General features: G+C 32.6%; 3 protein-coding genes across 3 annotated transcripts; all 3 read right to left on the reverse strand.

Moving 5' to 3' along the window:
* Positions 1-1,778: 1,778 nt before the first annotated feature.
* Positions 1,779-3,935, reverse strand: LOC145050790 (mannan endo-1,4-beta-mannosidase 4-like). Its single transcript, XM_078998984.1, has 5 exons — positions 3,621-3,935; positions 3,226-3,423; positions 2,988-3,110; positions 2,605-2,807; positions 1,779-2,393 (listed from the first exon to the last, which is right to left on the reverse strand). The coding sequence occupies exons 1-5, from the start codon at positions 3,933-3,935 to the stop codon at positions 1,997-1,999; spliced, it is 1,236 nt and encodes a 411-aa protein (XP_078855110.1). The 3' UTR covers positions 1,779-1,996.
* Positions 3,936-7,143: 3,208 nt separating this feature from the next.
* On the reverse strand, positions 7,144-9,082 carry LOC145050791 (mannan endo-1,4-beta-mannosidase 4-like). The gene is made up of 5 exons (XM_078998985.1): positions 8,768-9,082; positions 8,373-8,570; positions 8,135-8,257; positions 7,752-7,954; positions 7,144-7,540 (listed from the first exon to the last, which is right to left on the reverse strand). Exons 1-5 carry the CDS (start codon positions 9,080-9,082, stop codon positions 7,144-7,146), a joined length of 1,236 nt encoding a protein of 411 aa, XP_078855111.1.
* Positions 9,083-12,290: 3,208 nt separating this feature from the next.
* On the reverse strand, positions 12,291-14,229 carry LOC145050792 (mannan endo-1,4-beta-mannosidase 4-like). The gene is made up of 5 exons (XM_078998986.1): positions 13,915-14,229; positions 13,520-13,717; positions 13,282-13,404; positions 12,899-13,101; positions 12,291-12,687 (listed from the first exon to the last, which is right to left on the reverse strand). Exons 1-5 carry the CDS (start codon positions 14,227-14,229, stop codon positions 12,291-12,293), a joined length of 1,236 nt encoding a protein of 411 aa, XP_078855112.1.
* Positions 14,230-15,314: the final 1,085 nt, after the last annotated feature.

The following is a 15,314-nucleotide window of genomic DNA, read 5'->3' on the forward strand; positions in this document are numbered from 1 at the left end:
GATTACTCATTAATTAAAGTTTATTCAGACTACACTTGTACACATTACATATATTATAAATCTTTGGTGATAAATGCTAGATGTTTATAAAAATGACCCTCACCTTATATTAATTAATTTAATCGATATTAATGTTAATTATAAAGAAAATTATGAAAATTATAAATATAAAATTAAACAAACAATTGTTAGGTTTAAGACTGCATGCCTAAGATAAACATTGCACCAAAATGTCTACCCAATATTGATAAAGTGTATTTCAAAGGTATGACTAAAAAGTTTACAGTCGCTTGAGGGCCTAAGGCTTACAATGCACCAAAATTTATTCCCAGTATTGATAAAGGATATTTCAAAGGTACGACTAAACCTTAAGTTTATAGTTGCTGATATAACCTTGCGATCGAAAATAAAGCAGGAATTTTTGAACTCCAGTTAATTTGAGTTCCCTATTATATAATCTTGTAGGCAAATGAGAAATAATCAGTTTAGTTCTTCTATGAGCCCAGTTGTATTAATCAATGATTTTACTTATTATATTGAGAAAACAACCTCATAATTGGAAAGGTTTCATGAAAAATGATCATCATAATTCTGAGTTTGCTGACATAAATATTCATATTATAGATTACAATAAAAGTAACATTTCTGCCAAGACCCTAATATATGTGTATTAATAATGATTTATGTATTTGTTTAAAAAAATTGGATTTTAGATTACCAAAAAATAACATTTGCGCCAAGACACCAACATATTTGTTAATTACTCCTTAAGACTATATTTTCTTCACCAGCATACGTAACTTAATCATTTATCTTCTTTATTAGGAGTTTGATGTCAAAAATAACTTAAATAGTTTTGAATTGATCTTCTTTTGTTTGTTACAACATAGGTAATATTGGTTAAAACATGAATTAGTATTCTACAAATTATATTGAAATAGGTTTAGTGGCATATTAACAAGATGTTTTTTTTTTGGTTTAAATCACTTGGAAAAAGTCATCCAATAGCTTTATACATTCCCCCTGTCTCTCACACACAGACACACACATACATATACACACACACATTTCGGTCGGTATTAAGTAATGGTTTGTTTAAGTATCACAACTCCCACAAACATAATTTTAATTCAAAATCAAGATCTAAAGGCATAATAATCATTGGTATATCATGACTTATATCCTTTGTCAAGCAATATTAATAGGATAAGTATGCATTTCATGAAGAAAAGTCTAATTATTTTGAGATTTTTTTTGATAAAGTCCTAAATCTTTTTTTTTTGAATAGAATAAACCAGATCGTTTAACATTTTGCCCAAATTAAGGAAAAAGTTTTTTTAATTGGGAAAGACAGATTATATGATTTTCCCAAAATAACGAGACTTTTTTGTTAAAAAAAAGATTTATGAATTTATCAAAAAAAAATTCCAAAATAATGAGACTTTTTAGTATAAAACTCGGGAAAATATTTGTTCATTTAAGTATCACCACCCCAAAGGCACAAGTGTAATACAAAATTTAGGTCAAAAATCTTGATATTTAATGATATATCATGACCTATATCCCTTATCAACTAATATTAATATTCCTCTCGTCGATGATCTGCGATCAAAAAGTGGTTTGAATACATATAAAAGGATTTACATATGTTGACGTGACTTGTGTGTTTGATAGACAAAATATTTATAACATTAAGAAAAGATAGACAAAAGCTAAGAAAACACATAAAAATACCTTACATATATTACCATATTTAGATAAAAAGGAAATGCATCAATTTTCCCACTTCGTCTAACAATACTGAGTTGAAGTTACCCGCGGTACAACATTACTAATAGGGTGGAACTATTTTGTTTCATGCAAAATGGTTGCTAGCTCTATCTTTATTTTCATTTCACTATTTAAACTTCACATTTTCTAAAGGTAAGTAACGCGGCAGAGAGAAATATCATTTTATCTCGAAAGGGATAATTATTTGTTCAGGAACCCAACATAATTATTTTTCAACAGCAACGGGAGAGAACTGTAGGTTGGTTGAAGAGTCGAGTGATGAAATTCTTTGAGACTGTATGGCAATTATTGCAGCAGTGGAAGGGTTTTGGTCAAAGAAAACTTGGTACCCGTCACCCCAGTTATCCATTCCTTCCGCCATGACTTGCCAAAAAGTTGTACCTGAACACGACCCCCGGTTTCTTGCACTTTCATAGGCCGTGTTGAATATCCCACCAAAGTACTCATCCCTTGCTTCTACGGTGTAACCTGAAGACCAAGAGGACTTGCCAAATTCTGCAATCAGTAAAGGTTTTCTCAAGATGGAATCACAATCCTCAATATGTGCATTAATCCATTTTTCAACAAATTTAGCTCGAGCTTCATCGCTAGCTCCCGGAACCCTAAGTCAAAAATCGAAATACCCACATATGTTATTCAATAAAATTAAATAACATAAAAGATTGTTTTAGTTATAAATAAGAAACATGCATTTCATGAAACATTTTTAGGATGCTAACTACGTTCGGGTGTTGGCTAGCGTGACATGCAAAGTATATATACGAACAAAAGCATTGTGATGGAGTTTATATGTCGGTATAGACTCGATCATACCATTGGTCGGGATACAGATGGATTGTAGCAAAATCCACATTGTTGACGCCGTTGTTTGTAATGAAGTCGGTCCCTACTTCATAGCCCGGATTGTTTTGCTTCTTTTCAGGCATTGATTCCCCATAAAACCCTTCAAGTCCGATTTCGAGAAGATGGTTCTTATCAATGGACTTTATTTCAGCTGCCATTTCTACTATCCATTCCTGCACAAAGAAGAGATACCGATGGTTATAGGTTATGCACCATATAGTTTAATAAAAAACCAGTTTCCTCTATGTACTCCTATCATTTGAAAGTAAAAGATTTCCTTCTTTCTAGATAATTGATTCGGGCATTTTCTCATATGAACAACTTAACTGTGAGAAAACAGAGAAAACAAGAACCTGTAGAAATTTCCCTGATAGATCAGACTGGCAGCGGGGTTCGTTCATTAGCTCCCATGCAAAGATGGTGGAATCATCCTTGTAGTCAACCCCGGTGATTGAGTTGCGTCTCGTAAGAATGGTCTGTAGCAAAACAGTATTTGCAACATGCTCAAATTTTTTGACAAAATGCACATACAGCTGTTGTAGAAAATTTTTGTGATATAATGGAAACATTGTTTCCCAAACATATGTATACCTTCAAATGATTCTTATAATATCCTTTAACTACAACGTTAGTAAAGAAATCATCATCACTATTCAAGTATTGTCCCCCATGATCCCTTGCCCACTGAACATATTGTTTTTTACCTCCAAAATCATCCCAGTTATTAACCAAGCTGAGAATCAAGTGAATCCCATACTTTTTCGCTTCTGATATCACAAAATCCAATCCCTGGAATGAAAATGTGTGGATGGTTATCACAAGTAACATAAAACAGAGGTGTTAAAGTGTTTGTGATCTTGATTATTACTAACTTTTATTTCAATATGTCCGTGTCGATTTGTCGTATGGTTGATAAGATATTACTTTTTAATGTTTACAGATCATGTTGAATAAAAAATAGAGGCTAAAATAATAGATAAAGTTACCTTAAACATGTCCTCATTGTAAAAACCGGGAGAGGTTTGCAGGGGTTTGTTGCCACCATCACTAAAAGCCCATGTCCTAACCAGGTTCATTCCTATCTTGGAAGATTCTTGAAATGCATCTGTGACCTTCACCCTTGTAGATGGATCAGAAGCCATACACATTAACCAGTAGGCGTTAAAGCCATTAAAATACAACGGCTTTCCATTAACCATGAAATGATGTGTCCTTGTCTCCACAAAACTATCATTAATGGTTGACAGGTGGCATTTACCCTTGCAATCTCCTTTTAGAACTGCATTTCCTTTTCCTGGCATGGTTAACAAATCGCTAATCTTTAATAGTGGATATATGAAATAGGAAAGTTAGTAACCAATGTTTAGAGTAATGGATGGAAAGTAGTGTGTTTTCTCTTGTCTGCTTAGCTCGTCGAGAATTTATATCGCATGTCTTGTTACCAATCTAGTTGGAAGTGGGGACATCATCATATTTATTCTGTAACTTAACGATACATATGCATCATCATTCATAAGGAATGACAAGCGACTTTGCGATGCCCATGCACGGTGCCATACTTTTGGTTGTAAGACACACAAACATTTGTTACTCCAAATGAAAAAGCAAAAGAAAAAATGATACTGCTTTTTCAAATACTGTTGCAGGTATGTTATGTTTGGATACTAGATCCTTGTGCATAATCTGCCATTAAAAGATTAGCTTTTAGTCGAGTTCCAAACATAAAAAATATGTTGACCAAACGAATTGTATTTAGAGATTCGAAGATGGTACTAGATTCTTTTCAAATACTATAATATTTTGTTCCTCCATACATTAGAGACCACATGTGCTTGAAAAATAAATATATAAAAATAAAAAACAAAAAGCCCAAAATAAACGCACAAGTCGTTGCTTGTGCATGAAAAACTAGGTACATTTTGATTATTTATTTATTTATTTCTCCACTCTTCCAAACCATTTTGTCGTTTTTTCGGGTTCCTTTTTTCATACGTTGAAATCTAGGATGTGACTTTCTTACGTTAACGCATCACCATTCATGGGGCATTTGGTTTCCTTATTTGACTTTTTAACGTCATATAGCAAATATATATTAAATTTTATGTTGAATTTTCCTGTTGATAGTTTTTATCACGTGTATTCTCCAAATGGAATTTGTATCAAAGTAGATGTTATGTATGTTGCACACATCACTTTTGCATGTGAATTTATATTGATGATGTCATGTTTTGTTTTCATGTAGTTAATGTAATAACAAGTGGTTGAGTAGCATGACATATAGCAAGTGGATGTATTGTAATCTAAACATAACTCGCTTTGCTTGTGTACGAGGTGTTCTCTGTTATAATAAAACATCCGATAGATGTTTGGGGTTCCAAAACCTATCATAATAGGCAATGTAACTGCTTAGAAGGAAATTCGATAGATCTTAAACCAATACTTTTAGAAGACTAGTGAGGAAACACTCCCTTATCATTTTTTATGTGTTCGTGCATCGATACTAAGTAGTGTATGATTACTCATTAATTAAAGTTTATTCAGACTACACTTGTACACATTACATATATTATAAATCTTTGGTGATAAATGCTAGATGTTTATAAAAATGACCCTCACCTTATATTAATTAATTTAATCGATATTAATGTTAATTATAAAGAAAATTATGAAAATTATAAATATAAAATTAAACAAACAATTGTTAGGTTTAAGACTGCATGCCTAAGATAAACATTGCACCAAAATGTCTACCCAATATTGATAAAGTGTATTTCAAAGGTATGACTAAAAAGTTTACAGTCGCTTGAGGGCCTAAGGCTTACAATGCACCAAAATTTATTCCCAGTATTGATAAAGGATATTTCAAAGGTACGACTAAACCTTAAGTTTATAGTTGCTGATATAACCTTGCGATCGAAAATAAAGCAGGAATTTTTGAACTCCAGTTAATTTGAGTTCCCTATTATATAATCTTGTAGGCAAATGAGAAATAATCAGTTTAGTTCTTCTACGAGCCCAGTTGTATTAATCAATGATTTTACTTATTATATTGAGAAAACAACCTCATAATTGGAAAGGTTTCATGAAAAATGATCATCATAATTCTGAGTTTGCTGACATAAATATTCATATTATAGATTACAATAAAAGTAACATTTCTGCCAAGACCCTAATATATGTGTATTAATAATGATTTATGTATTTGTTTAAAAAAATTGGATTTTAGATTACCAAAAAATAACATTTGCGCCAAGACACCAACATATTTGTTAATTACTCCTTAAGACTATATTTTCTTCACCAGCATACGTAACTTAATCATTTATCTTCTTTATTAGGAGTTTGATGTCAAAAATAACTTAAATAGTTTTGAATTGATCTTCTTTTGTTTGTTACAACATAGGTAATATTGGTTAAAACATGAATTAGTATTCTACAAATTATATTGAAATAGGTTTAGTGGCATATTAACAAGATGTTTTTTTTTTGGTTTAAATCACTTGGAAAAAGTCATCCAATAGCTTTATACATTCCCCCTGTCTCTCACACACAGACACACACATACATATACACACACACATTTCGGTCGGTATTAAGTAATGGTTTGTTTAAGTATCACAACTCCCACAAACATAATTTTAATTCAAAATCAAGATCTAAAGGCATAATAATCATTGGTATATCATGACTTATATCCTTTGTCAAGCAATATTAATAGGATAAGTATGCATTTCATGAAGAAAAGTCTAATTATTTTGAGATTTTTTTTGATAAAGTCCTAAATCTTTTTTTTTTGAATAGAATAAACCAGATCGTTTAACATTTTGCCCAAATTAAGGAAAAAGTTTTTTTAATTGGGAAAGACAGATTATATGATTTTCCCAAAATAACGAGACTTTTTTGTTAAAAAAAAGATTTATGAATTTATCAAAAAAAAATTCCAAAATAATGAGACTTTTTAGTATAAAACTCGGGAAAATATTTGTTCATTTAAGTATCACCACCCCAAAGGCACAAGTGTAATACAAAATTTAGGTCAAAAATCTTGATATTTAATGATATATCATGACCTATATCCCTTATCAACTAATATTAATATTCCTCTCGTCGATGATCTGCGATCAAAAAGTGGTTTGAATACATATAAAAGGATTTACATATGTTGACGTGACTTGTGTGTTTGATAGACAAAATATTTATAACATTAAGAAAAGATAGACAAAAGCTAAGAAAACACATAAAAATACCTTACATATATTACCATATTTAGATAAAAAGGAAATGCATCAATTTTCCCACTTCGTCTAACAATACTGAGTTGAAGTTACCCGCGGTACAACATTACTAATAGGGTGGAACTATTTTGTTTCATGCAAAATGGTTGCTAGCTCTATCTTTATTTTCATTTCACTATTTAAACTTCACATTTTCTAAAGGTAAGTAACGCGGCAGAGAGAAATATCATTTTATCTCGAAAGGGATAATTATTTGTTCAGGAACCCAACATAATTATTTTTCAACAGCAACGGGAGAGAACTGTAGGTTGGTTGAAGAGTCGAGTGATGAAATTCTTTGAGACTGTATGGCAATTATTGCAGCAGTGGAAGGGTTTTGGTCAAAGAAAACTTGGTACCCGTCACCCCAGTTATCCATTCCTTCCGCCATGACTTGCCAAAAAGTTGTACCTGAACACGACCCCCGGTTTCTTGCACTTTCATAGGCCGTGTTGAATATCCCACCAAAGTACTCATCCCTTGCTTCTACGGTGTAACCTGAAGACCAAGAGGACTTGCCAAATTCTGCAATCAGTAAAGGTTTTCTCAAGATGGAATCACAATCCTCAATATGTGCATTAATCCATTTTTCAACAAATTTAGCTCGAGCTTCATCGCTAGCTCCCGGAACCCTAAGTCAAAAATCGAAATACCCACATATGTTATTCAATAAAATTAAATAACATAAAAGATTGTTTTAGTTATAAATAAGAAACATGCATTTCATGAAACATTTTTAGGATGCTAACTACGTTCGGGTGTTGGCTAGCGTGACATGCAAAGTATATATACGAACAAAAGCATTGTGATGGAGTTTATATGTCGGTATAGACTCGATCATACCATTGGTCGGGATACAGATGGATTGTAGCAAAATCCACATTGTTGACGCCGTTGTTTGTAATGAAGTCGGTCCCTACTTCATAGCCCGGATTGTTTTGCTTCTTTTCAGGCATTGATTCCCCATAAAACCCTTCAAGTCCGATTTCGAGAAGATGGTTCTTATCAATGGACTTTATTTCAGCTGCCATTTCTACTATCCATTCCTGCACAAAGAAGAGATACCGATGGTTATAGGTTATGCACCATATAGTTTAATAAAAAACCAGTTTCCTCTATGTACTCCTATCATTTGAAAGTAAAAGATTTCCTTCTTTCTAGATAATTGATTCGGGCATTTTCTCATATGAACAACTTAACTGTGAGAAAACAGAGAAAACAAGAACCTGTAGAAATTTCCCTGATAGATCAGACTGGCAGCGGGGTTCGTTCATTAGCTCCCATGCAAAGATGGTGGAATCATCCTTGTAGTCAACCCCGGTGATTGAGTTGCGTCTCGTAAGAATGGTCTGTAGCAAAACAGTATTTGCAACATGCTCAAATTTTTTGACAAAATGCACATACAGCTGTTGTAGAAAATTTTTGTGATATAATGGAAACATTGTTTCCCAAACATATGTATACCTTCAAATGATTCTTATAATATCCTTTAACTACAACGTTAGTAAAGAAATCATCATCACTATTCAAGTATTGTCCCCCATGATCCCTTGCCCACTGAACATATTGTTTTTTACCTCCAAAATCATCCCAGTTATTAACCAAGCTGAGAATCAAGTGAATCCCATACTTTTTCGCTTCTGATATCACAAAATCCAATCCCTGGAATGAAAATGTGTGGATGGTTATCACAAGTAACATAAAACAGAGGTGTTAAAGTGTTTGTGATCTTGATTATTACTAACTTTTATTTCAATATGTCCGTGTCGATTTGTCGTATGGTTGATAAGATATTACTTTTTAATGTTTACAGATCATGTTGAATAAAAAATAGAGGCTAAAATAATAGATAAAGTTACCTTAAACATGTCCTCATTGTAAAAACCGGGAGAGGTTTGCAGGGGTTTGTTGCCACCATCACTAAAAGCCCATGTCCTAACCAGGTTCATTCCTATCTTGGAAGATTCTTGAAATGCATCTGTGACCTTCACCCTTGTAGATGGATCAGAAGCCATACACATTAACCAGTAGGCGTTAAAGCCATTAAAATACAACGGCTTTCCATTAACCATGAAATGATGTGTCCTTGTCTCCACAAAACTATCATTAATGGTTGACAGGTGGCATTTACCCTTGCAATCTCCTTTTAGAACTGCATTTCCTTTTCCTGGCATGGTTAACAAATCGCTAATCTTTAATAGTGGATATATGAAATAGGAAAGTTAGTAACCAATGTTTAGAGTAATGGATGGAAAGTAGTGTGTTTTCTCTTGTCTGCTTAGCTCGTCGAGAATTTATATCGCATGTCTTGTTACCAATCTAGTTGGAAGTGGGGACATCATCATATTTATTCTGTAACTTAACGATACATATGCATCATCATTCATAAGGAATGACAAGCGACTTTGCGATGCCCATGCACGGTGCCATACTTTTGGTTGTAAGACACACAAACATTTGTTACTCCAAATGAAAAAGCAAAAGAAAAAATGATACTGCTTTTTCAAATACTGTTGCAGGTATGTTATGTTTGGATACTAGATCCTTGTGCATAATCTGCCATTAAAAGATTAGCTTTTAGTCGAGTTCCAAACATAAAAAATATGTTGACCAAACGAATTGTATTTAGAGATTCGAAGATGGTACTAGATTCTTTTCAAATACTATAATATTTTGTTCCTCCATACATTAGAGACCACATGTGCTTGAAAAATAAATATATAAAAATAAAAAACAAAAAGCCCAAAATAAACGCACAAGTCGTTGCTTGTGCATGAAAAACTAGGTACATTTTGATTATTTATTTATTTATTTCTCCACTCTTCCAAACCATTTTGTCGTTTTTTCGGGTTCCTTTTTTCATACGTTGAAATCTAGGATGTGACTTTCTTACGTTAACGCATCACCATTCATGGGGCATTTGGTTTCCTTATTTGACTTTTTAACGTCATATAGCAAATATATATTAAATTTTATGTTGAATTTTCCTGTTGATAGTTTTTATCACGTGTATTCTCCAAATGGAATTTGTATCAAAGTAGATGTTATGTATGTTGCACACATCACTTTTGCATGTGAATTTATATTGATGATGTCATGTTTTGTTTTCATGTAGTTAATGTAATAACAAGTGGTTGAGTAGCATGACATATAGCAAGTGGATGTATTGTAATCTAAACATAACTCGCTTTGCTTGTGTACGAGGTGTTCTCTGTTATAATAAAACATCCGATAGATGTTTGGGGTTCCAAAACCTATCATAATAGGCAATGTAACTGCTTAGAAGGAAATTCGATAGATCTTAAACCAATACTTTTAGAAGACTAGTGAGGAAACACTCCCTTATCATTTTTTATGTGTTCGTGCATCGATACTAAGTAGTGTATGATTACTCATTAATTAAAGTTTATTCAGACTACACTTGTACACATTACATATATTATAAATCTTTGGTGATAAATGCTAGATGTTTATAAAAATGACCCTCACCTTATATTAATTAATTTAATCGATATTAATGTTAATTATAAAGAAAATTATGAAAATTATAAATATAAAATTAAACAAACAATTGTTAGGTTTAAGACTGCATGCCTAAGATAAACATTGCACCAAAATGTCTACCCAATATTGATAAAGTGTATTTCAAAGGTATGACTAAAAAGTTTACAGTCGCTTGAGGGCCTAAGGCTTACAATGCACCAAAATTTATTCCCAGTATTGATAAAGGATATTTCAAAGGTACGACTAAACCTTAAGTTTATAGTTGCTGATATAACCTTGCGATCGAAAATAAAGCAGGAATTTTTGAACTCCAGTTAATTTGAGTTCCCTATTATATAATCTTGTAGGCAAATGAGAAATAATCAGTTTAGTTCTTCTACGAGCCCAGTTGTATTAATCAATGATTTTACTTATTATATTGAGAAAACAACCTCATAATTGGAAAGGTTTCATGAAAAATGATCATCATAATTCTGAGTTTGCTGACATAAATATTCATATTATAGATTACAATAAAACTAACATTTCTGCCAAGACCCTAATATATGTGTATTAATAATGATTTATGTATTTGTTTAAAAAAATTGGATTTTAGATTACCAAAAAATAACATTTGCGCCAAGACACCAACATATTTGTTAATTACTCCTTAAGACTATATTTTCTTCACCAGCATACGTAACTTAATCATTTATCTTCTTTATTAGGAGTTTGATGTCAAAAATAACTTAAATAGTTTTGAATTGATCTTCTTTTGTTTGTTACAACATAGGTAATATTGGTTAAAACATGAATTAGTATTCTACAAATTATATTGAAATAGGTTTAGTGGCATATTAACAAGATGTTTTTTTTTTGGTTTAAATCACTTGGAAAAAGTCATCCAATAGCTTTATACATTCCCCCTGTCTCTCACACACAGACACACACATACATATACACACACACATTTCGGTCGGTATTAAGTAATGGTTTGTTTAAGTATCACAACTCCCACAAACATAATTTTAATTCAAAATCAAGATCTAAAGGCATAATAATCATTGGTATATCATGACTTATATCCTTTGTCAAGCAATATTAATAGGATAAGTATGCATTTCATGAAGAAAAGTCTAATTATTTTGAGATTTTTTTTGATAAAGTCCTAAATCTTTTTTTTTTGAATAGAATAAACCAGATCGTTTAACATTTTGCCCAAATTAAGGAAAAAGTTTTTTTAATTGGGAAAGACAGATTATATGATTTTCCCAAAATAACGAGACTTTTTTGTTAAAAAAAAGATTTATGAATTTATCAAAAAAAAATTCCAAAATAATGAGACTTTTTAGTATAAAACTCGGGAAAATATTTGTTCATTTAAGTATCACCACCCCAAAGGCACAAGTGTAATACAAAATTTAGGTCAAAAATCTTGATATTTAATGATATATCATGACCTATATCCCTTATCAACTAATATTAATATTCCTCTCGTCGATGATCTGCGATCAAAAAGTGGTTTGAATACATATAAAAGGATTTACATATGTTGACGTGACTTGTGTGTTTGATAGACAAAATATTTATAACATTAAGAAAAGATAGACAAAAGCTAAGAAAACACATAAAAATACCTTACATATATTACCATATTTAGATAAAAAGGAAATGCATCAATTTTCCCACTTCGTCTAACAATACTGAGTTGAAGTTACCCGCGGTACAACATTACTAATAGGGTGGAACTATTTTGTTTCATGCAAAATGGTTGCTAGCTCTATCTTTATTTTCATTTCACTATTTAAACTTCACATTTTCTAAAGGTAAGTAACGCGGCAGAGAGAAATATCATTTTATCTCGAAAGGGATAATTATTTGTTCAGGAACCCAACATAATTATTTTTCAACAGCAACGGGAGAGAACTGTAGGTTGGTTGAAGAGTCGAGTGATGAAATTCTTTGAGACTGTATGGCAATTATTGCAGCAGTGGAAGGGTTTTGGTCAAAGAAAACTTGGTACCCGTCACCCCAGTTATCCATTCCTTCCGCCATGACTTGCCAAAAAGTTGTACCTGAACACGACCCCCGGTTTCTTGCACTTTCATAGGCCGTGTTGAATATCCCACCAAAGTACTCATCCCTTGCTTCTACGGTGTAACCTGAAGACCAAGAGGACTTGCCAAATTCTGCAATCAGTAAAGGTTTTCTCAAGATGGAATCACAATCCTCAATATGTGCATTAATCCATTTTTCAACAAATTTAGCTCGAGCTTCATCGCTAGCTCCCGGAACCCTAAGTCAAAAATCGAAATACCCACATATGTTATTCAATAAAATTAAATAACATAAAAGATTGTTTTAGTTATAAATAAGAAACATGCATTTCATGAAACATTTTTAGGATGCTAACTACGTTCGGGTGTTGGCTAGCGTGACATGCAAAGTATATATACGAACAAAAGCATTGTGATGGAGTTTATATGTCGGTATAGACTCGATCATACCATTGGTCGGGATACAGATGGATTGTAGCAAAATCCACATTGTTGACGCCGTTGTTTGTAATGAAGTCGGTCCCTACTTCATAGCCCGGATTGTTTTGCTTCTTTTCAGGCATTGATTCCCCATAAAACCCTTCAAGTCCGATTTCGAGAAGATGGTTCTTATCAATGGACTTTATTTCAGCTGCCATTTCTACTATCCATTCCTGCACAAAGAAGAGATACCGATGGTTATAGGTTATGCACCATATAGTTTAATAAAAAACCAGTTTCCTCTATGTACTCCTATCATTTGAAAGTAAAAGATTTCCTTCTTTCTAGATAATTGATTCGGGCATTTTCTCATATGAACAACTTAACTGTGAGAAAACAGAGAAAACAAGAACCTGTAGAAATTTCCCTGATAGATCAGACTGGCAGCGGGGTTCGTTCATTAGCTCCCATGCAAAGATGGTGGAATCATCCTTGTAGTCAACCCCGGTGATTGAGTTGCGTCTCGTAAGAATGGTCTGTAGCAAAACAGTATTTGCAACATGCTCAAATTTTTTGACAAAATGCACATACAGCTGTTGTAGAAAATTTTTGTGATATAATGGAAACATTGTTTCCCAAACATATGTATACCTTCAAATGATTCTTATAATATCCTTTAACTACAACGTTAGTAAAGAAATCATCATCACTATTCAAGTATTGTCCCCCATGATCCCTTGCCCACTGAACATATTGTTTTTTACCTCCAAAATCATCCCAGTTATTAACCAAGCTGAGAATCAAGTGAATCCCATACTTTTTCGCTTCTGATATCACAAAATCCAATCCCTGGAATGAAAATGTGTGGATGGTTATCACAAGTAACATAAAACAGAGGTGTTAAAGTGTTTGTGATCTTGATTATTACTAACTTTTATTTCAATATGTCCGTGTCGATTTGTCGTATGGTTGATAAGATATTACTTTTTAATGTTTACAGATCATGTTGAATAAAAAATAGAGGCTAAAATAATAGATAAAGTTACCTTAAACATGTCCTCATTGTAAAAACCGGGAGAGGTTTGCAGGGGTTTGTTGCCACCATCACTAAAAGCCCATGTCCTAACCAGGTTCATTCCTATCTTGGAAGATTCTTGAAATGCATCTGTGACCTTCACCCTTGTAGATGGATCAGAAGCCATACACATTAACCAGTAGGCGTTAAAGCCATTAAAATACAACGGCTTTCCATTAACCATGAAATGATGTGTCCTTGTCTCCACAAAACTATCATTAATGGTTGACAGGTGGCATTTACCCTTGCAATCTCCTTTTAGAACTGCATTTCCTTTTCCTGGCATGGTTAACAAATCGCTAATCTTTAATAGTGGATATATGAAATAGGAAAGTTAGTAACCAATGTTTAGAGTAATGGATGGAAAGTAGTGTGTTTTCTCTTGTCTGCTTAGCTCGTCGAGAATTTATATCGCATGTCTTGTTACCAATCTAGTTGGAAGTGGGGACATCATCATATTTATTCTGTAACTTAACGATACATATGCATCATCATTCATAAGGAATGACAAGCGACTTTGCGATGCCCATGCACGGTGCCATACTTTTGGTTGTAAGACACACAAACATTTGTTACTCCAAATGAAAAAGCAAAAGAAAAAATGATACTGCTTTTTCAAATACTGTTGCAGGTATGTTATGTTTGGATACTAGATCCTTGTGCATAATCTGCCATTAAAAGATTAGCTTTTAGTCGAGTTCCAAACATAAAAAATATGTTGACCAAACGAATTGTATTTAGAGATTCGAAGATGGTACTAGATTCTTTTCAAATACTATAATATTTTGTTCCTCCATACATTAGAGACCACATGTGCTTGAAAAATAAATATATAAAAATAAAAAACAAAAAGCCCAAAATAAACGCACAAGTCGTTGCTTGTGCATGAAAAACTAGGTACATTTTGATTATTTATTTATTTATTTCTCCACTCTTCCAAACCATTTTGTCGTTTTTTCGGGTTCCTTTTTTCATACGTTGAAATCTAGGATGTGACTTTCTTACGTTAACGCATCACCATTCATGGGGCATTTGGTTTCCTTATTTGACTTTTTAACGTCATATAGCAAATATATATTAAATTTTATGTTGAATTTTCCTGTTGATAGTTTTTATCACGTGTATTCTCCAAATGGAATTTGTATCAAAGTAGATGTTATGTATGTTGCACACATCACTTTTGCATGTGAATTTATATTGATGATGTCATGTTTTGTTTTCATGTAGTTAATGTAATAACAAGTGGTTGAGTAGCATGACATATAGCAAGTGGATGTATTGTAATCTAAACATAACTCGCTTTGCTTGTGTACGAGGTGTTCTCTGTTATAATAAAACATCCGATAGATGTTTGGGGTTCCAAAACCTATC

Source organism: Lactuca serriola, chromosome 5 (genome assembly GCF_051521515.1).
Source record: "Lactuca serriola cultivar US96UC23 chromosome 5, Lser_US96UC23_V15, whole genome shotgun sequence".
NCBI lineage: Eukaryota > Viridiplantae > Streptophyta > Magnoliopsida > Asterales > Asteraceae > Lactuca > Lactuca serriola.

Coding starts and splice junctions, on each gene's coding strand:
- LOC145050790 (XM_078998984.1), bottom strand. CDS start 3,935: ATGCCAGGAAAAGGAAATGCAGTTCTAAAAGGAGATTGCAAGGGTAAA. Junction 3,424..3,620: donor ACAATGAGGACATGTTTAAG/GTAACTTTATCT, acceptor TTTTCATTCCAG/GGATTGGATTTTGTGATATC. Junction 2,808..2,987: donor TATCAGGGAAATTTCTACAG/GTTCTTGTTTTC, acceptor TTCTTTGTGCAG/GAATGGATAGTAGAAATGGC.
- LOC145050791 (XM_078998985.1), bottom strand. CDS start 9,082: ATGCCAGGAAAAGGAAATGCAGTTCTAAAAGGAGATTGCAAGGGTAAA. Junction 7,955..8,134: donor TATCAGGGAAATTTCTACAG/GTTCTTGTTTTC, acceptor TTCTTTGTGCAG/GAATGGATAGTAGAAATGGC. Junction 7,541..7,751: donor CATCTGTATCCCGACCAATG/GTATGATCGAGT, acceptor TTTTTGACTTAG/GGTTCCGGGAGCTAGCGATG.
- LOC145050792 (XM_078998986.1), bottom strand. CDS start 14,229: ATGCCAGGAAAAGGAAATGCAGTTCTAAAAGGAGATTGCAAGGGTAAA. Junction 13,718..13,914: donor ACAATGAGGACATGTTTAAG/GTAACTTTATCT, acceptor TTTTCATTCCAG/GGATTGGATTTTGTGATATC. Junction 13,405..13,519: donor ATTATAAGAATCATTTGAAG/GTATACATATGT, acceptor GTTTTGCTACAG/ACCATTCTTACGAGACGCAA.